This window comes from Oncorhynchus clarkii, chromosome 6 (genome assembly GCF_045791955.1).
Source record: "Oncorhynchus clarkii lewisi isolate Uvic-CL-2024 chromosome 6, UVic_Ocla_1.0, whole genome shotgun sequence".
NCBI lineage: Eukaryota > Metazoa > Chordata > Actinopteri > Salmoniformes > Salmonidae > Oncorhynchus > Oncorhynchus clarkii.
Genome location: NC_092152.1, coordinates 62117724 through 62142823, shown reverse-complemented (window position 1 = coordinate 62142823; position 25100 = coordinate 62117724). Strand labels below are relative to the sequence as shown.

Below are 25100 nucleotides of genomic sequence, written 5' to 3'. Positions count from 1 at the left end.
TTCATTCCATTTCCCTTCTCAACCTTTTAACCAAACCACAGCAGCAGTACTGTATACCTGCCAGAGCCAGTCCCAGCTCCAGCTCACCACAGCCAGGCACTGAGTGTTCAGATTCAGATGTGTGAATGCCGTGCTCCGTCTCTGCAGCTCTATTCGGCTGCTTCTTAGAACAATGGGTTCGAATTCCAGCCTGGTCACATGACCTAGAAACTGGCACAGGACTCCAGCCAGCATCCAGCAGCTTTTTACTCAGGAGGAATGTAGCGGTAAGCTACACTACAGCTGGACTGTGCCACCATCTTACACCCAACACTCTCCCTCCCTCACACAGGACTTTAACAGGATAACATACACTCACTCTCCCTCACACAGGACTTTAACAGGATAATATGCACTCACTCTCCCTTCCTCACACAGGACTTTAACAGGATAATATGCACTCACTTCCCAAAGACAAAATCAGACTCAAACAACAGCAAACCAAAACCTATTAGCTTGAAAAGTGAAATGGGGATCCTTGCTAACATTCAATATCCTGTCTTTGTGAGAACAAATGAAAACACTCCATCAAAAGTGAGGAAACAAATGGGGGGGAAAAATACACACATTTCCTAGACGCAAAATGCTTCTTTTTTAGTTGAGTTGAGTCAGCGACAACTTAAGATTTAAGATTAATTCACAACACATGGACCTAATTTCATCCTCATATTGAAAGAAAAATGGAGACTACCTTTTGAAAATCCATATCTATTTCATACTTTGAATGAAAACTACAAGTGACAAATTGCAATTGCAATTATTCAACAGTGAAACTCCTGATAATGTGTTTGTAGTTCAGAGTGCATTGGGGACTGTAGAAATAAAGATATATTAAAAATGGCTGCAGTACATGCAGAGCAGTCTGCGCTGCAAGGGACGAATTTCAACAAAGCTGTAATCGCCTGTCTGTCTGTCTATTAGTCCGTCCGTCCGTCAGTCAGAGCGGGCCTATTGGCCGGTCCTGGCAGCAGCCCTTGTCCCCGTCCTAAATCTCCCGTGCCCTCCCTGCCCTGTCCTGGGTGAAATGGTGTTAAGAGGCAACACATCAACTAAACAGAAATTCCTACGTAGTGCTGTCCTTTTACCTTGCCTCCCTCCCTCCCTCCTTTCTCTGCTCTCCTTTTCTAAACACAACAGTACACAAGGATCAAAGCACAAATCTGCAATCTGTTTCCTTATTTCCTCCTGTGGCGTCAATCTAAGGTTACACTGTATAAATGGACATCTCAACCCAATAATCTTGTGATAAAATGTGTTTTGCATCATGGAAAGAGGGATACTTTAATTTTGTAATTCCCATAGACCACTGTCGTAACAACCATCTAAAATGGGACTGTTGCACAGCTATATTTTGTTATTTGAGGAAAATTCCTTACAAAACTAAATGCAGGAGGCTAACTAACACTATTTCACAGTTCAATGAGGTACTCTCACAAATACGTTTTTTATTTCAACTTTATTTACACAGGTAAGTAAACTAGTCAAGTCTTGATTACAATGACGACCTGATGGTATATTAGGGAATGTATTCTCACAGGGACAAGAGAAACATTTCACTATAGAGAAAACCTCAACTATGTGAACTGTCTGATTCTGGGGCAAATCTCTGTGGGAAGTGTGTCAAATTCCTGCCTGGCCTCCTGCATAGCAAATACATACTGTGATGAGTTCTGCAGGCATACTGGTCTGGTTATAGCCAATCCCTGCTGACACTCACCATTTAGTCCCTCTTGCCTGACATTCATAAAGCGCAAACAGAGTATGGCTTCGAACTAAACTAGCAACATTCAAACCAAGTGCTCAAGGCTCATCAATACAAGGTTCAGGAATACAACATGTATTATGTTACTCATTGTGTACGCACACAAAGACAAGTAACACCAATTCAATATCCCCAAACCTAAAGGCTAACTCTGGAAAGAAAACGAGACAGAAAGACAGTTTATTGACCTAAGTACTAACCTAAACTCTAGGATGGTCTCAACAACTACTGGCAGGGTGTTTTTGTGACATTGTGACACTTACAGTGGGAGTATTCTGTGTAAGAATGTCCCTGCATTCCTGCATTGAGACAAGAATTGTTATTCCACAGTGATGTTGACAGTTACATTGGGGCTGATTTACAGTAGTTGGTTACTGGAGTGGCTTGGTGACAAACAGGCAGCTGTAAATCACTAACAACTGGTCCCTCCAGATATCTAGCATCTATCTAGCCAGGCATTCATTCCAGCCTCTGATGACAAACTGACTTTAAAGCCATTACACAATTTTGCCATTCATCTGATTCCATATGGGCTGACAGGGCTTGGGGTTTAGACCCAGAGCATTGAGGAGAGACCAGTACCGCTACGAAGTACCAACCAACCGGCTGTTAGTTTTCCCATTTCAGATCAATGGTACAGCTGCTTATCTGCATTAACACCATCATATCAGGATGTCTAAACACTACAGTACAGCAGCACTGAGGGGGGAGCTAAAGACAAGGTACAACAGGGGGCTAGGGGATGCTAAATCTGTGTGAGATCTTTGTCAAATAAATAGGACTGTTCACTGTGATTCAAAAAGAACACACAGAACCAATACTTGCAGAATCTGAAATGAGCAGGGCATTTTCAGGTATCTGACCCTCCATACATGTGCTCTGCAGCAGAAATAGCCACACCAGGAGAGGACAGAGGACATGGTAGAGTTTGGAAGCAGAACACTTGACTTGTGTTTTGTTTTGAATCCAGGGCTTTCTTTTCTACAGAGCCTCTCCTCCAGGGCTCAGAGCCTTTCGCCAGAGAGAGAGACACACACACAAGCTCCATCTGGGCAATCCATCCCCATCCTGGTTAATTGCTGTGATACGGCAGGCCGTGTGATCAGAAACCAGCAGCAGCCTTTCCTTCCACAGCTCTATCCCTCCCTCCAGCCCCTCTGGGGTCAACACGCCACATAGTCAGTCTGAGAGGAACTGTCAAGCCTTGCTCTGTAAAGGCACCTCATCTACTGGTCTACTTCTCTGTATAGCGACTATCTACTTAGTCAGCTACGCAGGCAGCTATGCAGGCAAGCCAGTCGCCACTACTACATGTCTGTCAAAGCCGGTTACTGCATCTCTCCACTGCTTTCCATGCAAACTTACGTTAGCCTCCAACTGAAGAGATGGAAAGAGAAAATTGTGCAACAGAGGAAAGAAAACACAAGACATTCAATTGACTGGGAAAATGGAAGAAATGAAGCACATGTTAATATTTAGACAGTTTATCAAATATATAGTTAACATTGTACTGACTGATGCTTTGGCCCATTCCAGGCTGGTGGTGAGGGTTTAGGTTGTGATGAGTTATTATGGACACTGTATATAGGGAGACTATATGGTGAGCTATAGGGAGGGGTGCAGGGGACGGGACATCGATGTGGAAAAGCATCAATATCCTCTCCTCTGGCTCGCTGTGACCTCTGACCCCTACAGCAGGTCATTATGGGACTGCTGGGCTTATAGAGGCACATCTTTCTGTTCTATTCATCCTGTGTCTTCATTATCTATTGATACACAGCCCTCTAGAAGTGCTGGCGATTAACACTAACTAACCATTTACAGGCTTTAACATGACACATGATGAGGCTTGAGTTGCAGCGCTGTGGGTGTCTGTGTGATATGTATGACAGCTGTGTCCCATGAGGATTGTGCAATATATACTGTATGTGTGTGTGTTTTCCTTACCTGCCATTGCTAATCTGCCGTGGTGAGTGTCGGGAGGGGTCCGAGGGCTCAGACCGGGTAGGGGAGCGGGATCGACTGCCCCGTGCTCGATCATGGGATCGAGTGGAATGGTCTGAGGTCAGTGAATGAATTTCTGAAATGTCTGTTAGAACAAAGTGGTGTTTAATATGGCAATTGAACCATGACAAGTAAACTAAGAAAAAAAGAAAGAAAAAAAAGAGAAGTGAAATCAGTGGAAAAAAGATTAAGTAGTAAGTTTTCCTTTTCAGATACCTCTGGGAAATTGCACCCACATAATATCATGCCATATTGTGAGCTAAACAAAACGGTGTTAATCAATATGAGGTCGTTAAAACACGAGATTGATTGAGGTTAACGTCCTGTAGATAACGCACAGAGCTCCATCTCACCGTCTCGGTCGGAGTTGTTGCCGGAGGGAATGCTGTCGTCCATGTCGGGGATGTTGAGCAACGTGGCTCTGTCGTCTCTCTGCACCACCATCTTTAACTTGCCCTTTGACCTCTCGATCAGCTTCTTAGCATCTATTAGCGACAGGTTCTCGGTCACTGTGCCGTTAATCTGAAGAAAAAAAAAGAGGCTGTTTAAGGAAGATTCTCATCATTGTACAGTTTAACTTTGGACTCGTGCAACAGCACACATACACCAAAGCCATACAGTACAAGACCTATAATGACGTTTAAAAATGTATGATTTTAGCAAATGTTCCACATGCTCAGTGCTTTACGTATGGTCACTTGCAGTGAGAGACTGAACACATATTTTATTGCATAAAAATGAAATCACCACTCCCTTGTTTAAAATGTTTATAATGGAAGTCTCACAACCACATGTTATCCCTCTTTCTTGTACACGCTTTCATAGTTACTACATTTGGAAGACTCGAGTTCGATACAAGGACTCTCTTTTGAACACAGTGAAGTGGACTAAAACAGTCAGAGTCCAGGGTGTACCTTCTTGTGATGAGGTAAATGTTTCCCATCAGCGACTGACTAGTCAGGAACAAAAGCGAGTGAAGGAATGCATGGAACGCATGGCCCTGCTTGAGGACTGAGTAGCATACTAATGAACTTTGAACTCCCATTACAGGCATCTCTCTCAGAGGGAACATATAAACAGCGTGGCTAGAAGTCATAGTGAAACACTGTGTTGTGTTAATGAAGTCAGTATGACATTGTACATCCCTCCCCTCTCTAAGTCTTTCTTTGTGAGGCCCTGGCAACATTCCACTATTTACACGAGCTTACTAGTGAATGCAGGCCCAAAATATTGCCTCATGTGAAGTGGTATGCTTAGTATATATCTGCTCTGAATCTCAGCTCAGTCCCCGTTTCTTTGAGTGCCCGTCACAGGATTTGAACCGGTGGCATTCCCACTCCAGGTAATCGTCTATAACGACCAGCCCCATCATGTCTCTGGTTCTCACCTTCAGCACCACGTCTCCCTCCTGGATGTTTCCGTCCCGTGCTGCTAGGCTCTCTGGGGAGATGTCCTTCACAAAGATGTGGCTGGCCAAACGCAGACCATACTCTACTTTAAACAACAACAAAAAAACAATATTAGCAAAGTACTGTGCAATACCACACCTTAAAACTGTAGGGTCAAACTGACAATGCAAAGGAAAGAAAAATCGGGCCTCCCGAGTGGCTTAAGGTACTGCATTGCAGTGCTAGCTGTGCCACTAGAGATTCTGGGTTCGAGTCCAGGCTCTGTAGCAGCCGACCGCGACAGACCCATGGGGCGGCGCACAATTGGCCCAGCGTCGTCCGGGTTAGGGGAGGGTTTGGCTAGCCCAGAAAGAAATCATTCATTCTGAAAACCTAAGCTGGACATTGCGGTGCCCACCTTCATTCTTGCGGGACTTGACAAGGGTGACTTTGGCGGGGCGAGACGGTGTAGAGGAACCTTGGGATCGGCCGGAGCGGGGCGAGATGCTCCTCTCTCGCGAGGCACTGTGTTCCCGCCGGCTGCTGTTGCTGCGTTCACGCTCGCGGTCGTTCGTCCGCCTGCTGGCCGTGCCGCCGCTCGTTGCTCCGTAGGCGCTGGTGGGCCCGCTGTGCGGCTCGCAACCATCGTCTTCATCCGTGTCCTCTTCCTCGTGCTCGGACATAGTCTCCCTGTCTCCCGGGCGGGACACCGGGATCTGAACCTTCCGTTTTCTTCTGATCGTCTGGGGGGGAGAAAAGGATATATCATCATTCTCAACCACCTCAAATGACCTCTTATCAACTCAATGAAGTAAGAAACGTATCTAAATCCCTGGGGTGGCATTCATAGAAGAGGAATGTACTTGCTGAGGATGGAGGACCATAACATGAAAGGTTAGCCTGCTGGCCATTCCCGAGGAATACAACTCACTATTTTTGCATTCTTTCCACTCTTCCGAAGCTGCTGCACTGCGTACGCATGCTCTACGTTATCCATGGACACCGCATTGACCATTACCACACGGTCATTTTCCCTGGAAGGAGAAGAGAAACAAGGACGCTCAATCACGGTCAGGATCTACATTGACCACTCCCAAATCAAGACCATAGCGGTAACATATAGGGCTGGTTACCCAGACACAGATTAAGCCTTGTCCGGAACTAAAAATCAGGCTCACAAGAAAATCTCAGTTGAAAGTGTTTTCTGCACTTACGATAAGAGTCCTTCTGCTGGGCCTCCCTTCAGGACGTCGGAGATGACAATGGAAGTCTCACCACTCTGGAAGTGAGGGTTGTCCCGGCCCCCTGAGATGGCTATGCCGAACCCAAACCCTGGGGCCTGCACACATCACACACACACACAACAGAAGTTGGAGACATGACGTCTGGAACAACAGTGCATGTTTTCTTCATTTTATCCATCTGGGAGTTTTGCCTGAATGCACTTGATGAACATAACACTGTACACAGTAGAAGGATACATACTTCCTCAGTTTAGTTAGTATAGCAGATTTAATACATAGAAAAAAAACACAGCTACTCTAGACTCTAGTCATTTTATTTAAGCACAGTCAAAAGCTATAAAACCATCCCTTCATGTAGCCTAGATATAGCAATAGGATTAGTGTGTGTTATGTCCATGGTTGTCTTCAGAGAGAGAGAGAGAGAGAGAGAGAGAGAGAGAGCGAGAGCGAGAGCGAGAGAGGGGAGAGAAGAGCGAGAGGTGTCTGGCACAGTGATCTGATCTGCTCTCAGGGCTCTCTCCTCTCTAGTCAGTCTGTCACCTCTGACTGTAGCCTCCATTATCACAGCCAGCCTGACTCTGTCCTGACTCCTGATCTCCTGACAGATGGCCAGGCCAGGACGCCACTCAGGACTGGAGACCGAGAGGAGAGACACTTATAGTAACCGTGGTGGTGATACGCTCGCTGACACAACCACACATTGACAGCATGCCTCTAGCCTGGTCCCAGATCTGTTAGTACTGTGTAGGCAACTCGTATGGTTGTTGTTATGTTATTAAACATTGCACTCTTCCAGACAGCCAATGAGATAATCCCAGTCAACATTATGTCTACACGTCACCTGAGGTTACACTAGTCTAGTCCTGTGAGTGTATGTCATTGAAAGGTCTTAACACCACATTTTTTACAACATGCTTACTACAGTGCAATCATGGGGTAAACTAATTTAAGTGGTAGGCCTATACCAGTGTAAGTGGGATAATAATATGGTTTTGTAAAGGGAGTGGGTGGTGCCAGAGTTATGCCTTCACCACTGTCGTGATTCTACTCGTTACAGTAGTTGTTTTGCTTTCCAATGCTCTAGTGTAGGGGTTGTTAAACTATTTCAGCCTGGGACCAAATGAGAATTTCTGTGTTTTCCTGGGACCAAAGCTCCTGAAAACAGGCCCCCAAGGGGGCCTTAAGCGAGATTTGGTTCGGGGGGCCCACCTCACCTTGCGGGCAAAACATTTTTGAAAGTTAATTTTGTGCAATTCTACACATTTGCCATGGGACATGGCAAGAAAATGTTTTGAAGCAAGTTTCATCCAATTGTACACATTTTGCCATGACTTCTGCCATGTATCTGAGTGTGAGTGACTAACAAAATCACGGCTTCAAATATGCCTGTAACAGGCAGCATGCCAACCTGTTCCCTGTCCTGTCTCTTAAACAATGACAATACAGGGTTCTTATACCCCTACCCATAGTGCATTTGACCAATGAAAACAAGGCATTTCACATTCAAAAGACATGAATTACAATCTAAACGTCCTTCAGATCATAAACATACTTGAATATATACCAGCATATATCTCAATAACTGTCCTAAACCATGGTTAATGAATAACTAGACTTTGGGGATACGCGCTACAACGCACCCCACCTGCCCGTCAATTCTCTGAACAGGAAATTAACAGAACAATCTTCAATAAATGAGGAAATACAAGGTATTCGCACACATTTCTGACAATCTACCTTCACATTTTAATTAGTAAACAATATCACATTGTACTTTTGATCACTTAATGTATGACCAGAAACAGCCTATATTAAAAATCGGGAGATGCAGCACAACAAGAGTTTTCCGCAGAACTAATGGCCGGCGCTCCCAACTCACTCTTAGCACACCGTTTCTCACCTTTTACAGATGACCAGCAACAATCAAGAGGACATCTCTAACCCACGTGATTATCAATAAATAAATGTGCTTCTCATCAACAGTAAATCATCGTCAGTGTCTGGTTATTCATAATTTCTTTAATTCAAGTGATGGAGGACATGGGACAATCATCACAGTGACTGACATCACAAGAGAAAAACTGCTGATGCACAACCACATTTAGAAACTGCACCTTGTGTATTTTACTATTCTAACTCTCAACAGTAAGTTGAGACCCAGACAAAAAAAGTATTGGCAACAGTGTCAGTGAACTCTAATTTGAATAAAAAAATGATGAAATCCATGGATTTAAAAAAAGACAAATATTTATATAGGGTAGTAGTGATGGGCAGGAAGAACATTGCTACAGTTACATATCAGGATATTATTTTTGACCACATATCGTATCTTTTTGACAATAATTGCAATAGTATTTTATTTAGTTGAGTTATTTTTGCACATTTTATTTCCATGATTGATCACTTGTTTACTCATGGCTTTCTCGACCCTCTGCAGCAGACATATGGTAAGCAATATGTTCAGAACATCGAATTGCAATAAAATCACAGTATCGACTCGCAAAACATATAGAATCGTGAGAATTGCAATACATATTGTATCGGTACCAAAGTATCGCGATAATATATCGTGAGGTCACTGGCAATTCTCAACCGTAGGTACTCACATAGACCAGTTCATGTGTAGTCTACACAACATACAGTATTCCCTGTGATCCTGGAGTGTCATGGGGATGGCTGCCAACAGGAAGAGAAGAGAAACACACAGGAAGAGGACGCTATATAGCTCTCTCTTCCTCACCGCAGCTTCCTGACATCTGTATGCTGGGCCCATTGTGTGTTTCATCAGCACACTTCCTGATCCTGCAGCTGGCCTTCCCGGCACTGAGAGAGAGGGATGATGATGTAGGGATGGAGAGGGCTACATAGGAACGGAGAGAGAGAGAGAGAAATGGAGAAAGGTAAAACACTTACTCTGTGAAGGGTCACTGTGTGCTGTTCCCATATTACAGTTTCCTCCATCGCTGCGCTCTAAGACAGGGAGAGAGAGAGAGGGAGAGAAATGTCACCATCATTAGGGTAATGAGGGTAAGCGGTTAACACTGTGATAATGAGCATTCTGAACCAGGGTAAAAGTCCACGGGAGGTAATGTATGCAGTGTAAAAAAACGATACTCAAAAGGAAAGGATTTTCTTCTAAAGGTTGACAGAGAGATTGAACTTGTGGTAGACCTCGGAGTGTCTCTGGGTGGCTGGATACTCAGTCATGGTTTTAAAAGCCTATCATGTGCTCCCTCCGTTTGCAGAGCACTTGTGATGGTCTGGGTTTCATGCCGAGAGGAGAGGAGGCGGAGGCTGCCTGGAGGGCAATGCTCTTTACTGGGTACCCAGCGGACTGACAGAGAGAGGAGAGAAAGAGAGCCTGAGGACCATTATACCCCAAACACTGACTGACTGCACCACAGACCACTGGGATGTTCACCACTGCAGTGTTACTTAACACACAGACATGCACACACACACACACAGCAGCAATTCGCCACCGTTGGTTCCCACATGTCCGTGTTACTGCATCACTGGGGGTGAGACAGACCCTGGAATTGCTTGCACTTTTGTGAGTACCAATGTGAAGTGTAATCTGCAAACATTATAGACGTGTGTTGCACAGAGTAGACAGCCCGCACAGATTCAATCTGGTTTACAGTGCAAGTTTACGTTTGTTTGCTATAAAAAGATGGACAATCTTCAGTTTGTTTTGAGGTTTTTCATCCTAGGTGAGAAAGGTCTACCTGGACCTCGGTGCTGCTTGCCAGTGTGGATTAAGCTAAACAGTAACACAAAAGGAAACACCAGCGACCAGACAGACAGTGGTGGTGAATTCATCACACAAGCAGGCAGCTCCCTCCCTCTCTGGGTCTAACACTATCCTCTGTCCTGTCCTCCCTACAGTAAAGCTCCAACGTGACTGCGTTTTGGCCTGCAGCTGTAAATCAAAGCTCTGCACCCACAAATCCACTTTTAGAAGTCTGACTGATGCACAACAAGCCCTTCTGGTATCCTGGCATTTAGCTGTAATGATACAGCTGCTCTAATGCAGAAGACCTGCGCTGGAGAAGAAAAATAAAAACAAGCAAACACCTAACAACATTATGACCAACCTCCTCTTCATCCCCATCATCACAGTAATCATCCTCAGGACTACTGCGGTCTCCTCTAGACAGTTCATGTTTTGTCTGGCTAATGCTGAGTGGACCTGGTGAAGACAGCACAAATATGAGTCTCAGGTATTTGGTGCGGGGCCCAGAAATGGAGATGTTGGTTTGGGAGAGCTGAGAAGCAGGGTGGAGACAGCCATGGAGTTCACAATAAGTGACACAGCATAGCCTTCTTTCATACGAACATGTCTGGAATGGCCAGACTGGGAATATTATGCTAATATTATATGACTAAGAAGTTACAGGAATAACATGACCAGCAACATGCATTTTTCCTCAGAAATCCTGTTTGACTCAGTGTGTTGTCAGAGTGTGGGTAGGAGACGGGCTAATGTTGTCAGAGTGTGGGAAGGGAGAAGGGCTAGAGTTGTCAAGGTTGTGGGTATGTACAATACGGTCGTTTTGCCAGGGTATGGGTATGTGCAGTACGGTCGTTTTGCCAGGGTGTGGGTATATACAGTACGGTCGTTTTGCCAGGGTGTGGGTATGTACAGTACGGTCGTTTTGCCAGGGTGTGGTATGTACAGTACGGTCGTTTTGCCAGGGTGTGGGTATGTACAATACGGTCATTTTGCCAGGGTGTGGGTATGTACAGTACGGTCGTTTTGCCAGGGTGTGGGTATGTACAATACGGTAATTTTGCCAGGGTGTGGGTATGTACAGTACGGTCATTTTGCCAGGGTGTGGGTATGTACAATACGGTCATTTTGCCAGGGTGTGGGTATGTACAATACGGTCATTTTGCCAGGGTGTGGGTATGTACAGTACGGTCATTTTGCCAGGGTGTGGGTATATACAGTACGGTCGTTTTGCCAGGGTGTGGGTATATACAGTACGGTCATTTTGCCAGGGTGTGGGTATGTACAGTACGGCCGTTTTGCCAGGGTGTGGGTATGTACAGTACGGTCATTTTGCCAGGGTGTGGGTATATACAGTACGGTCATTTTGCCAGGGTGTGGGTATATACAGTACGGTCGTTTTGCCAGGGTGTGGGTATGTACAGTACGGTCGTTTTGCCAGGGTGTGGGTATATACAGTACGGTCGTTTTGCCAGGGTGTGGGTATATACAGTACGGTCATTTTGCCAGGGTGTGGGTATGTACAGTACAGTCATTTTGCCAGGGTGTGGGTATATACAGTACGGTCGTTTTGCCAGGGTGTGGGTATGTACAGTATGGTCATTTTGCCAGGGTGTGGGTATGTACAGTACGGTCATTTTGCCAGGGTGTGGGTATATACAGTATGGTCGTTTTGCCAGGGTGTGGGTGTGTACAGTATGGTCATTTTGCCAGGGTGTGGGTATGTACAGTATGGTCATTTTGCCAGGGTGTGGGTATATAAGTGTTCTCTTGAACTCCCCATATCTCTGTAATGAACACACAGTTAACCCCTTGACCCTGATTTTCATGGCAGCTCAATGTGGATGTTATTAATGTCCATAATTGGTGCAGGCAGGCAGGGTTTGTGCTGCACCTCCCTCCCTTTGTCTGCCCCTGAGACTCATTCAGTCCACCATTATCTGGGGGGGGGGGGGGGGCTGACCCATTTAGCCAAAGCTGCCCCCTTACCACACATTCCTGTCAAGTGTTTGTACGGCTGGAGGTCATACATTTTGCCAATAGTACACTGCAAAACAGACAGTGGGGGCCCATGCTATGAGAAAAATGTCCATGCCGTTTGTGGACCACGTGATAAGGGGGCCTCGTCTTAGGATGAACACGACAATTTCCGGCGCCGACAGAGATGGCTGCCTCGCTTCGCGTTCCTAGGAAACTATGCATCACAAGCATTTCGCCACACTCGCATTAACATCTGCTAACCATGTGTATGTGGCAAATAAATTTGATTCGATTTTATTTTAAGCTATAAGGGGACAGGTAGGGAGCAAGGTTGTAACTGACATACATACTCTGTATGGCCAGTAACTGGATACATTCAATTAAAACTGTGGCCAGATCACATTTTAAAGAGATTTGTCTCTATCCCATACACAAGCAAACTACGCCCAGCAGAGTATCAACGCACAGCATTAACAATATATGCCTGATCTCTCCCTAAATACGGGAGCCTGAGACAATGAAGAAGGCTTATAATTCACTGCACTTACCCTAACCATCCCCCCCTCACACACCCCCTTCCAGCTGTGGGCCCAGATGTTAGTAGACAGTGCAGACACACACACACATGCGCTGACACACGCGCTGAAGAATCTCCTCCAACGCCCATTGTTTTCCTCCCTCTTCCACTCACGTGGTTTTTCCTTTCACTGCTGTGGTGACTCAGAGAGTGGCCTTAGTAGTGGGACGTGTCTGCCTGGGAAGGGCGTTATCGTATCGGTAGGGTGTGACTGGCAGTACCGGTCATGAGGGCGCAGGGCATAACGGTTATCGGTAGGCCTCTGGGTCAGAGAAGGGTGGTTAGTGAGTCAGGAGGAGAGGACTGTTTACCCCAGTGCGGCTAAACTCTGCTCTCGTCTTCTCCTCTGATGGGATTACCTTTTTAAACGATGCACCATAATCTGGAGCACCGATTAAACAGCTTGTTGTGAAGTGTGAGTAGAGTGTAGAACAGGGTCTGGTACAGAGAGAACACTGCAGAAATCAGGTCCCAATCTGAGGACATTACGCATGGCTGTTACAGCCATAAAAATACATGTGCTATTGCTGCTGTGTTCTACTGCTAGGAACAATCCTAAAGAGGCCATCTGCAGGGACACTATTTAAAAGGCCAGTGGAACTTGTTGCTATGATATGCATTAGTACTACAAATTGAATACAGAGAACAATACCACCGAACATTAGCATTCCTGTTGAAAATAAATGCAGATGGCCAAATCCCTGACTGGGACCTTTTCTGCCCTCCTAGACACCCATGAACAGTAGGAGAACACTGGGAGTGAATATTCTTTCAGCCAGGAAAGCACAGCCTTGCATTCACCCATTTGACTCATGTAGCAAATGCTAACAATACTATCTGATGGAAACTGTTACAGGAATATTAAGCCTTGTAGCATAGGGCCAAAGCAAATGACTAGCTAAACAACATCTGACGTTCCAGAAAAAATATGACCGGAACAAATACCCGCAAAATGGTGATTCTCTCATCTCAAAGTCACAGTAGAGTAACATAAAACAATGAGTGCCTTGATATTACGAGGGGGATGTTTGGTATATTTATACCATGATTCACATTTAGTCAGACTTGAGCCATGGCCAGAGAGGCCCTGTTGAGAAACAAAGAGTAGGCAGGTGTGGACAGCCCAGTGTACAGCCTGGGCCTTGATCTGTGGTTAAAGGGGCTCTTTGTGTTACTGAGCCCTCCCAGAGACAGCAGTGCAGGCCATACCACTGACAGCCCAGAAATAACCTGTAGCAGACAGCTTTCAGCAGGAGGACTGGGAGTCTTTCATGCTATGTGTTGTAGTGTTTAGGTATATAACAAACTCCCTCGTCCTGATTCTCTGTCTAGCGATGGTGCTCTGTCTGTGTGCATGTGTGATTAGCAATTGAGTGTTAGATGTGGATGAGAAGGTTAGCTACCTCACTCATTAAATGATGACTGTGCTCTTGTGCTCTCTCCTCATTACTCCCTCATGCTGGAAGGAAGTCAAGCTGCTATAAATAACTCCTGTTATCCATGATGATTACAGGCGTGGTTTTCACTCAGAGAATCTGGAATCATGCAGGATAATCAGTAGGACAAAAAGGTGTGAGGAAGCATGGGACAGGTCACCTCCATAGAAATAGAACTACAGAACACTGACTTGAACCGGGAGGCCCGTTTTAGTCATTCTATGGTCACTTCCTCCTTCCGCTGTAAATACAACGAAGTGGGGAACTAACAGTTCGAGTTGGTAGCTAGCTAGCTCTCCCTTTTCATGAGCACTATTCATTTGTATTCTTTCATTTCAAAAGGGACAATAGGCAATAATAATGACTCAGACAATACTGAGGTATATTAGTTCCAGATTTAGCTAGACAGCTCATTTCTCATTCATAGGCCCATGCAAGCATACGAGGGAAATTCACAAACAGTAGCCTAACAACTTTTTTCAGTGTCAGGTGTCTAACTAGAGCAAGAGAAACCAAACGTGATGAGACCAGGTGATGAGGTTAAGTCAAGTGGTCAGTTATGACCGATCTCATGAGCAAACAGGAAACACAGGGAGCGAGGGGGAAGTTTCTGATCTCTGCGTTCCTTGATTACATGTCGCAGTCCACTATTAGTCATCATCCCTTTATGGAATCAAAAACATGGGAGTGTCACTGCCAACATAGTGTCCTTGTACTGTCAACAGCTGATTTGGTGTTTGGTCAGGTTTTTGTAGCATTATTTGTTATAGCTAGTAGTCTTCATGCTCTCCTTCAGCTGTCCCCATAGGAGAACCCTTTAAAGAACCCTTTTGGGTTCCAGGTAGAACCCTTTCAAAAAGGGCTCCTGCAGGGACAACTGGAGAACCCTTTTGGAACCTTTTTTCTAAGAGTGTATAGTTCATATAGGAAGGATAAATCTAAACACAAAAATGGTTGACTTTAATGTGAAGTTTGCTGTGAAGTAAAATCCTTATGGAGCATTAGGTCAGTGTGTCTGTGTGGCCGTGATTATATGGAACAGGAAGCTACCAATAGCAGGATTAGCCCACAGGAAGTTGAGTTCCCTTCCTGTTTACAATGAATAATTTCAGCTTGGAGAGAAAATACCCTGGACAGAGAAAGAGAGCTCCTTGGAAACATAACTAATCATATTGAAAACACTTAAGACAAGGTAAAACAATTCAGCCAAACCCACAGATTTCTCAAATTATAAAACATAAGTGTTACATGAGGCAAAATGCTGTATAAACATTACATATGGTAATTATTCAAAGGCCATAAAGTCAGTGTGATACAATACTTACTCAAACACAGAACATGCACATTTCAGAGAGAGTGGACCAGGTTTCTGGTTCTGATCAAAGAAAATAAGAGTTCCTGAGGATGTCTTGTCTGTCTGCCAGAGGGGAGGCCTATAGCTCAATGGGTGTCATCTTTAGATGAAGACCAGACACACAACAACACTCCAGGAATAAAAGCCAGTTCTAGAGTCAACATGGACTTGGGACATAGTCCATAACACATAGAAAGAGACACAACTACAGACGCTAGCTATTCCCTATGCAGCAGCATCTGCACTGAATCACCATATAAGCCAGTAGTAGTGTTCTTCACCATAGGCCTACCACACAGAGTTCTAGCCAGCACCTGCCCTGACCGCTCATGGAGGCTGAAGGTATAATTAGGTGATCAAGTCATAGCCTTATTTTAGGGCATTAAATCAGCCACACATTTTTTGTTGCCCAAATAAAAAGACTAATTACAGTGTGGATTTGTTTGGTTATATTTTACTAAAAAACCACAGCAATAATGGATGGGTAGATGATCTATGAATGGAGGTATTTAAGGGAAAAGACTGGGGAAACAAAACAACGTTGCACAACACATCAAGTTTGCCCAGCAACCAGGCTGTCAGGCATGACTGGTTGGCCCTCAAAAACAATACAGTCAAAATGAATGCAATCTAACCAGAACATCAATGCACATATTATACTGGTAGGCTAATGATTGATATTGAACACATAATTGTGGTGCATTGAAATGTAATTCTGCATTGCAACGGTTTTGTATTCAATGACAGACGACGAGCTCACTTCCCTTCCACGGCACAATTGTACTTCCCTGAAGGGAAATCCTCCAGGTCACAATCAAAAACACACACACACCCTTGCACTAGTGCTCCAGATTTTCTGATTTCCAAATAGAAACGTGTAGGCCTAATCTGCCACCTAAATCTGCTGTAGAACATGGGTACATTATTTCTACAATACATTATATATACAGTACCAGTCAAAAGTATGGACACACCTACTCATTCAAGGGTACTACTTTATTTTGACTATTTTCTACATTGTAGAATAATAGTGAAGACATCAAAACTATGAAATAACACATATGGAATCATGTAGTAACCAATAAAGTGTTAAATCAATGTATTTTAGATTTGAGATTCTTCAAAGTAGCCACCCTTTGCCTTGAAGAGAGCTTTACACACTTGGCATTCTCTCAACTAGCTTCATGAGGTTGTCACCTAGAACACATTCAATTAACAGGTGTGCCTTGTTAAAAGTGAATTTGTGGAATTTCTTTCCTTCTTAATGCATTTGAGCCAATCAGTTGTGTTGTGACAAGGAAGGAGTGGCATACAGAAGATAGCCCTATTTGGTAAAAGACCAAGTACATATTATGGCAAGAACAGCTCAAATAAGCAAAGAAAAGCGACAGTCCATCATTGCTTTAAGACATGAAGGTCAGTCAATAAGGAACATTTCAAGAACTTTGCGCAGTCGCAAAAACCATCAAGCGCTATGATGAAACTGTCTCTCATGAGGACCACCACAGGAAAGGAAGACTCAGTTACCTCTGCTGCAAAGAATACGTTCATTAGAGTTACCAGCCTCAGAAATTGCAGCCCGAATAAATGCTTCAGAGTTCAAGTAACAGACACATCTCAACATCAACTGTTCAGAGAAGACTGTGAATCAGGCCTTCATGGTCGAATTGCTGCAAAGAAACCAGTAACTACTAAAGGACACCAATAATAAGAAGAGACTTACTTGGGCCAAGAAACACAAGCAATGGACATTAGAATGGTGGAAATCTGTCCTTTGGTCTGGAGTCCAAATTTGAGATTTTGTTTCCAACCGCTGTCTTTGTGAGAGGCAGAGTAAGTAAACAGATGATCTCTGCATGTGTAGTTCCCACCGTGAAGGATGGAGGTGGTGGTGTGAGGGTGAATTTGTGTGACACTGTCAGTTATTTATTTACAATTCAAGGCTCACTTAACCAGCATTGCTACCACAGCATGTTGCAGCGATACGCCATCCCATCTGGTTTGCGCTTAGTGTGACTATAATATTGCTTTTCAACAGGACAATGACCCAACACACCTTCAGGCTGTGTAAGTGCTATTTGACCAAGAAGGAAAGTGATGGAGTACTGCATCAGATGACCTGGCCTCCACAATCACCTGACCTTAACCCAATCGCATAGTCACTTCACCCCTACCTACATGTATAAATTACCTCAACTAACCTGTACCCCCACATACGGACTCGGTACCGGTACCCCCTGTATATAGCCTCGTTATTGTTATTTTATTGTGTTACTCTTTATAATTTCTTACTTTAGTTCATTTGGTAAATATTTTCTTAACTCTTCTTGAACTGAACTGTTGGTTAAGGGCTTGTAAGTAAGCATTTCAGCATTTAATTTCGGTAAAATCTACACTTGTTGTATTCGGCGCATGTGGCAAATAAAGCTTGATTTGATTTGAGATGGTTTGGGATTAGTTGGACCGCAGAGTGAAGGAAAAGCAGCCAACAAGTGCTCAGCATGTGGGAACTCCTTCCAAGACTGTTGGAAAAGCATTCCAGGTGAAGCTGTTTGAGAGAATGCCAAGAGTGTGCAAAGCTGTCATCAAGGCAAAGGATGGCTACATTGAAGAATCTAAAATATATTTTGATTTGTTTAACACTTTTTTGGTTACTACATAATTCCATATGTGTTATTTCATAGTTTTGATGTCTTCACTATTATTCTACAATGCAGAAAATAGTAAAAATAAAGAAAAACCCTGTAATGAGTAAGTGTGTCCAAACTTGCTAGCAACTTTTGACTTGTACTGTATATATTTCCTTCTTATACTAAGGCCAAATGATCACACTAGATGTCGTTTTACCTTGACAATCTTTGTCAACTCCCTGGGCACTGCTCTACACAGGTGCTGTTATAAACACTCGGTCTCACAGACACAAACACCCACCCCAATACACACTAAAAACAAGGCCTTAATTCATTTTATATACACTAATCCTTTAACGGTGGGAATGATTCAGAGGAGCAGCGTACAGTGCTCCTAGTACACCAGTGCAGCTAACAGTTTTCAGGGCTCTCTTTTTGATGTGAGTGGGTCAACCCATGCGTGAAGAAAAACACCTGGAAGAGCTGTGTGTGGAACAGTGGACATCAAAACCCACAGACGTCCACAAACAGGACCAGTGACCACCACCGTATTACTGGACATGTTCATATTGACAGCTGTCTTACAAGGCAATGCCACTGACTGGACTTACTGCTGGAAGGCTGCAGCTCATTGCTCAACACAGCAACATATTTATCCTACAAAACTGAATAGAAGGACTACAGTGGATAACACAAGCTGGAGAATTACAGGAGGAAGGCCAATGTACAGAGAAAATCCATGGAAAAAATGAGTAGCTAAGAGCAACGGAGTTGGCTTCTATATTGGGCACCCTGAAGACCCAAAATAGAGATGTGACTAAAGGCGTCCACATGCTTCCCAGACAAAACAGTTCGGAAGAGTTTGTGGATATATAATGACAACGTGACGTTTGTTTGCTATGGACTTCGGTAAGTTTTTTTTTGGTTCTTCGGGCACAAAAAAAAAAAAAGTTTCTTGAGGCACGCCGAAGTCTGTAGCCAAAGTCCGTCAGCGATTGGTCAACAGTAGGGCTTCTTCAGTAAAGTCTTTGTTGAGAGACGACTCGTTTTCATGCACATTATTTCATTTAGAAATACCACACCAACAAACATCATAGTTATAAAACTGCGCGACCAAACTCTTGAGTCATCTTCGATTAATTCTGAATATTTTAAGGAAGTGTATACTGGCTACGGCATCTGAAAATGGACAACCAGTACACTTTTTTTCAAGCGAATGTTTTTAAGGTAGTATGTGAGCACACTCATTCGGTTCGCCTAGCCGACTTAGGCTAGCCGCCAGCCAAACTGATGCATGCTTTTAGCCACGTAGACTTTTATAAAGGATTTACATAGCTGGTGAGGTATAGAGAGAACAAATACAGAGTGAAAACAACCCACATTACTGCGTACACATGTGGTAGCTCAGGAGGAGGAGGGGTGCCTGGTGCCTTGAGTTGTGTGCAGCCCTCTGGATGGCTGGCGTTCTGTAATGGGCTGTACATCACTGCTCCACTCAGGAGATGTGACAGAATCCACAAACAACAGGCTGCTATCAGCCAACCACAGACAGGCTCCAGAGCAGAGAGAGCTGTACCGACAGGATGACATGACACCACAGGCTTTCCTATGACATAACCCTCCCTAAGCTCCTCCTCATAATATTTGGGATGTGTGTACTGCGTAAGGTAAAACCCCCCTCATTTCACAAGCCTGATGAATACTGGAGATACTAGAGAACGCTTCCCTTTCCATTGGTTTGGATCATCTATGCTCTTATGTACTCAACAGCAATGGAGCACAAATTATTACTACTTTCATCTCGATTGTCAAATTAAAATGGAGGTGCCAACTCAACCGCTCAGACAATATTAGCCTGCTGCACTAAAAGGAAATGTAAAAAAAAACTGTAGTAGAAAAAAGAAAAAGAAAAAAGAATGCTTAATCCGGTTAAGCGCTTTTTTTCTACAATCAGTCTATTAATAGCCTGTGTGCCTGCTCTGTAGGAGGAGAGAAAGAGGGAGAGAGGCCCTGCAGACCCATCACACTGGCTTTAGAATTTGAGTATAGCGAAGGCAAGCGTCGGCCAATCAGACGTGGGCAACACCCACAGCAGCGGCATGTACCAGCAACCAGCTTTTCCTCGTGATGTTACCGTGGGTAAATGTAACCATGGCAACCTTATCTGTTCTCTAGCTGGATCCCAGAGGAAGGAGGGCCCAGAATGCAGCTGCATCCTCTGCCCTGTGACACACACACAGAGAATCACATGGTCTGGCTGAGAGGAATGCACACATTACCAAACCCACTTTCACGCAATCGCAGCGCTCTGGAGTCACACCGTTTCTCATATTAACATGTCCGTACAACACTATATATGCAAACACATGCGCAAGGTAAACACAGAAAACATGCCTTTCGAGTGTGGCAGTAAGGACAGTAGCTGAACGCACCTCTACCCAGTAAGGAAAGAAGTCCCAGCAGACCGAGTCCCACTAAACTGTGATGAGAGGGGACAGCCAGCAGGCTGATGATACAGTGCTGCCTCGCTGCTGAATGTGCTGACACACTAAAACATGCTGGAGTCAATTAATTTCAACCAGCACTGACTCGTTCAGCTCATACCCTGAGAACTCACCGTGTCACACTCATCATCAAGCTCTCATTGGGGATTTCTGCTTTGCAAACATGACGGACACACTAATATCAGAATAAAATACAAAACCTATAATCCATGGCATCTAGGATTAAAAAGTAAATCTCTACCATGTTCCTCTCTCTCGTTCTCAAAGGTCCATGCTCTCACAAAGGCAGGATAGATAAGCTGGAAAAGACTAGTCGGAACAGACACAAACCCCACGTGAATAGCTACTGTATGAGGCTCCATGGTGACCTTCACTTGCAGCTCATAGTGTGATGTCAGTCCCAGGAGCTGGGAGCATGGCCTGTGGGACACAACACTGTTCTTGCATGGCGCGTGCTGGCTGTGTACTGCTGTCTTTAATGTTAAGGAGGATTTACTAACAGAAGCCTTCCCTCAGGCTCTGTAGGCTCTGAGCCTTTGGTTGTTTACTGATCCTCCTCTACTCTCACATCTGGGCTGGTGAGTGGCAGCTCTGGGTGACCTGCCTGGTCTCTAGCAGCAGGAAATGGAAACGGTTTTCTTTCAAATACCAGGCCAGCTGAAGAATTAGAAACATATTATATTTATGCTCCTACATCAGGCGACTGCAGCACAGAGACAATCCTGACTGGGTTAACCCCTGTAACTTCCAGAGGATGCCAGTCTGATGACCGGCCTGTCCTCTACCCTCTAACCCATGGGTGTCAAACTCTGGCCCGTGGGCCAAATTTGGCCTGCGGGGTAATTATATTTGGCCCGCGAGACAATACCAAATTACTACTAGAGCTGGCCCGCCGGTATTATACAGCGCATTCACCACTAATACTACGAATCCCATAATGCTCTGCTGTTTTCGTGCGCCAATCAGGACAGGACCCAGAAACGCTCTCTCCTCTGTGACAGTAGTCATAGCAACATAGACGCTACAACTGTCAGCGAGCTAACCCTTCCCAAAAATGGCGAAAAGAAAGGCAGAAAACAGGAGCTTTCTGGACAAGTGGGAGGCAGAATATCTGTTTACATATGTAAAAGACAAACCTGTTTGTCTTGTTTGTGGAGTCAACGTGGCTGTAAGTAAGGAGTACAACATTAGACGACACTATGAAACGAAACACCATGACAAATACAAGGACCTGGACATGACTCAAAGGAGCCAGAAAGTAGAGGAGATGAAAAGAAGTTTGGTTTCACAACAGAATATGTTTAAAAAAGCCACATCACAAAGCGAGGCTGCTGTAAAGGCTAGTTATGTAGTGGCAGCAGAGATCGCAAAATCAGCCCGGCCCTTTAATGAGGGAGAGTTCATGAAAAAGTGCACGATGAAGGTTTGTGACCTCGTATGCCCAGAGAAAAAACAAGCATTTTCAAACGTGAGCCTGAGCAGGAACACAGTAGCTGATCGCACATGTGATCTTGCCACCAATCTGTATGACCAGCTGATGGAAAAGGGAAAAGATTTTGTTGCGTTCTCCCTCGCTGTGGATGAGAGCTGCGACGCATCTGATACTGCTCAGCTGTCAGTCTTCATCCGTGGAGTGGACTCAAATCTGTGTGTTACGGAGGAGCTATAAGGATTCAAATCAATGCATGGCACAACCACAGGAAAGGAAATCTTTGAGGAGGTTTCCAAATGTGTAACTGAAATAAAGCTGCCGTGGGATAAACTCGTTGGATTAACGACAGATGATGCGCCAGCGATGTGCGGTAAAAAGAGTGGACTGGTGGGCATGGTTCGGGTGAAGATGCGGGAAGAGAACTGTGCAGGTGAGCTAACTGTTTACCACTGCATCATACATCAGGAAGCACTGTGTGCCAAAGCCCTAAAGATGGAACATGTTATGACCACAGTAACACAGGTAGTTAACTTTATAAGAGCCAAAGGTCTAAATCACCGCCAGTTTAAATCTTTTCTGGAGGAGTGTGGTTCGGAATACGCAGACGTGCCGTATCACACAGAGGTGAGATGGCTAAGCAGAGGAAAAGTACTGAACAGATGTTTCGAGCTGCGTGAGGAAATATGTCAATTCCTGGAAACCAAAGGGAAGGATACAGCAGAGCTCCGGGAGCAAAAGTTCCTGTGTGAGCTGGCCTTTCTCTGTGACATCTCGAGCCATCTCGATGCGCTGAACCTGCAGCTTCAGGGGCGGGGGCGCATCATCACAGACATGTACGCTGCAGTGAGGGCCTTCAAAACTAAACTGTGCCTGTGGGAGAATCAGATGCTGCAAGGAAACCCTTGCCATTTTCCCTGCTGCCAATCCATAAAAGCGCAGATCTCTACCGCCGTGTTCCCATGCGCACAGTTTGCTGAAAAACTCAGTGTTCTCGCCGCTGAGTTTAGCCGGCGATTTGCCGACTTCGATGCCCAGAAATGCAAGTTTGAACTGCTTAGTAATCCCTTCGCAGTTGATGTGGAAAATGCACCAACCAACATCCAAATGGAGCTGATTGAACTCCAGTGCAACGACACGCTGAAGTCAAAGTATGATGCTGTGGGCGCCGCACAGTTTCCACGGTTCATCCCTGACACAATGCCTCAGCTCCGCACCCAAGCTGCTCAGATGCTCTCCATGTTCGGCAGCACTTATCTATGCGAGCAACTTTTCTCCTCGATGAAGATGACCAAAACAACTCACAGGAGACGTCTGACTGATGAACATCTTCGCTCGATACTGAGGATTTCTTCAGCTCAGAGCTTGAGCCCAGACATTGATGAACTAGCATCCAAGAAGAGATGCCAGGTATCTGGCTTGGGCACATCAGATTAGACCAGTGTGCAATAATTAACGTTTTCTTTATGCACTTTTTCTTGCTACAAGGCATGGGCTTGAATGGTTGATTGATTTATTATCATTTTATTTGTAAAATTATTAGCCAGTGGAAAAAGTTTATTTTGGTATTTAAATCAGAAGGCTGCAAATAGAAAAGAGGCATACAATTTATATTTAAATTTTATTTATTTAATAAATGAATGCCATTGATGTGTTTTTTCATTTGAAATTCGATTTTGCATGTCTCCACTATTAAATTATATATTGTATGGTAATAAGCGATGCTTGTTCCATATTCAATGTTAAAGCAAAACTTGTTTTTGGTCCATATTAAAAGGTTAATTTGTTCAATGTTGGCCCGTGACTTTGTTCAGGTTTTACATGTTGGCCCACTGGGTATTTGAGTTTGACACCCCTGCTCTAACCGGTCAGAGAACTTCAATGACAATAGAGCTTATTATATATTATAAACTTGGTGGTTTGAGCCCTGAATGTTGATTGTCTGAAAGCTGTGGTATACCACGGGTATGATAAAACATGTATTTGTACTGCTCTAATGACGTTGCTAAGGTAATACCATGGCTAAGGGCTGTATCCAGGCACTCTGTGTTGCGTCGTGGCTAAGAACAGCTCTTATCCGTGGTATATTGACCATATACCACACCCCCTCGAGCCTTATTTCTTAATTATAGCACTGAGATCAACTTCTCACTGCTCTAAGGAGTAAAGAATGGTTATTTTTGAAAGCTGTAACTATAATGGTATTACACATGTATAATGTCAAGTGTTGCTGCATCAAAGGTCGCTGCTCTGCCTGCCATGTCCACTGATCCCTCCCTCCCCATCCATCCATCCATCCATCCCGTCGGTCCTGTGAAATGGGACCAGATTTCTCTACATGCGCTTAAGTCAAATTTTGTGAAACATGTGAAAGTTATGCTGCTTTGAAAGTTGATACACTTATGAGACATGACATTGAGATGTTGCTAAGATTTCCACTCTTGCTAGAAAGCTCCTTTGTTTACGCCCATTCAGCATCGTTCACACCCTCTCAAACCTTAGCCCCACCCATCTCCTTAAGAATTCACATGCTAATGTTCACATCAGCATGACATTGTCCTCTAGAAAGTCTTCTCTACTTAAATCTTCTCCCAACTGAGATCCGGTAGATAGCACCAGTTAAATTCAGTGCAGCAATGTTTTTGAGAGCTGTAGCAACACTTTTGCAGTTGTCCATAGCTATATCTTTCCATAACATCTGTGGTAGCAAAGATGATCTATACAGTGCATTTGGAAAATATTCAGACACCTTGACATTTTCCACATTTAGTTACGTTACAGCCTTATTCTAAAATGGATGATATTTTTTCTTCTCAATCTTCACACAATACCCCATAGTGACAAAGCTAAAACAGGTTATACATTTTTGTAAGTTCATTACAAACAAAAAAACTGAAATATCACATTTATATAAGTATTCAGACCCTTTACTCAGTACTTTGTTGAAGCACATTTGGCAGCAATTACAGCCTCAAGTCTTCTTGGGTATGACACTACAAGCTTGGCACAACTATTTGGAG

The 25100-nt window shown here is 44.3% G+C and overlaps 1 protein-coding gene across 12 annotated transcripts in view; it reads right to left on the bottom strand.

The window, feature by feature from the left end:
- The window catches only part of LOC139411403 (tight junction protein 1a), a 175493-nt gene that overhangs the window by 32093 nt on the left and 118300 nt on the right, over positions 1–25100 (bottom strand). For 7 of the 12 annotated variants that reach the window (XM_071157711.1, XM_071157717.1, XM_071157712.1 and 4 more), the window contains 7 exons: positions 9351–9407; positions 6408–6532; positions 6125–6227; positions 5612–5936; positions 5193–5299; positions 4159–4327; positions 3749–3890 (listed from right to left, as the gene is read on the bottom strand). In XM_071157711.1, coding sequence (XP_071013812.1) covers positions 3749–3890; positions 4159–4327; positions 5193–5299; positions 5612–5936; positions 6125–6227; positions 6408–6532; positions 9351–9407 — 1028 coding nt within the window. The remainder of the gene's footprint in view (positions 1–3748; positions 3891–4158; positions 4328–5192; positions 5300–5611; positions 5937–6124; positions 6228–6407; positions 6533–9350; positions 9408–25100) is intronic. The other 5 variants (XM_071157718.1, XM_071157722.1, XM_071157713.1 and 2 more) reach the window with 1 other exon arrangement.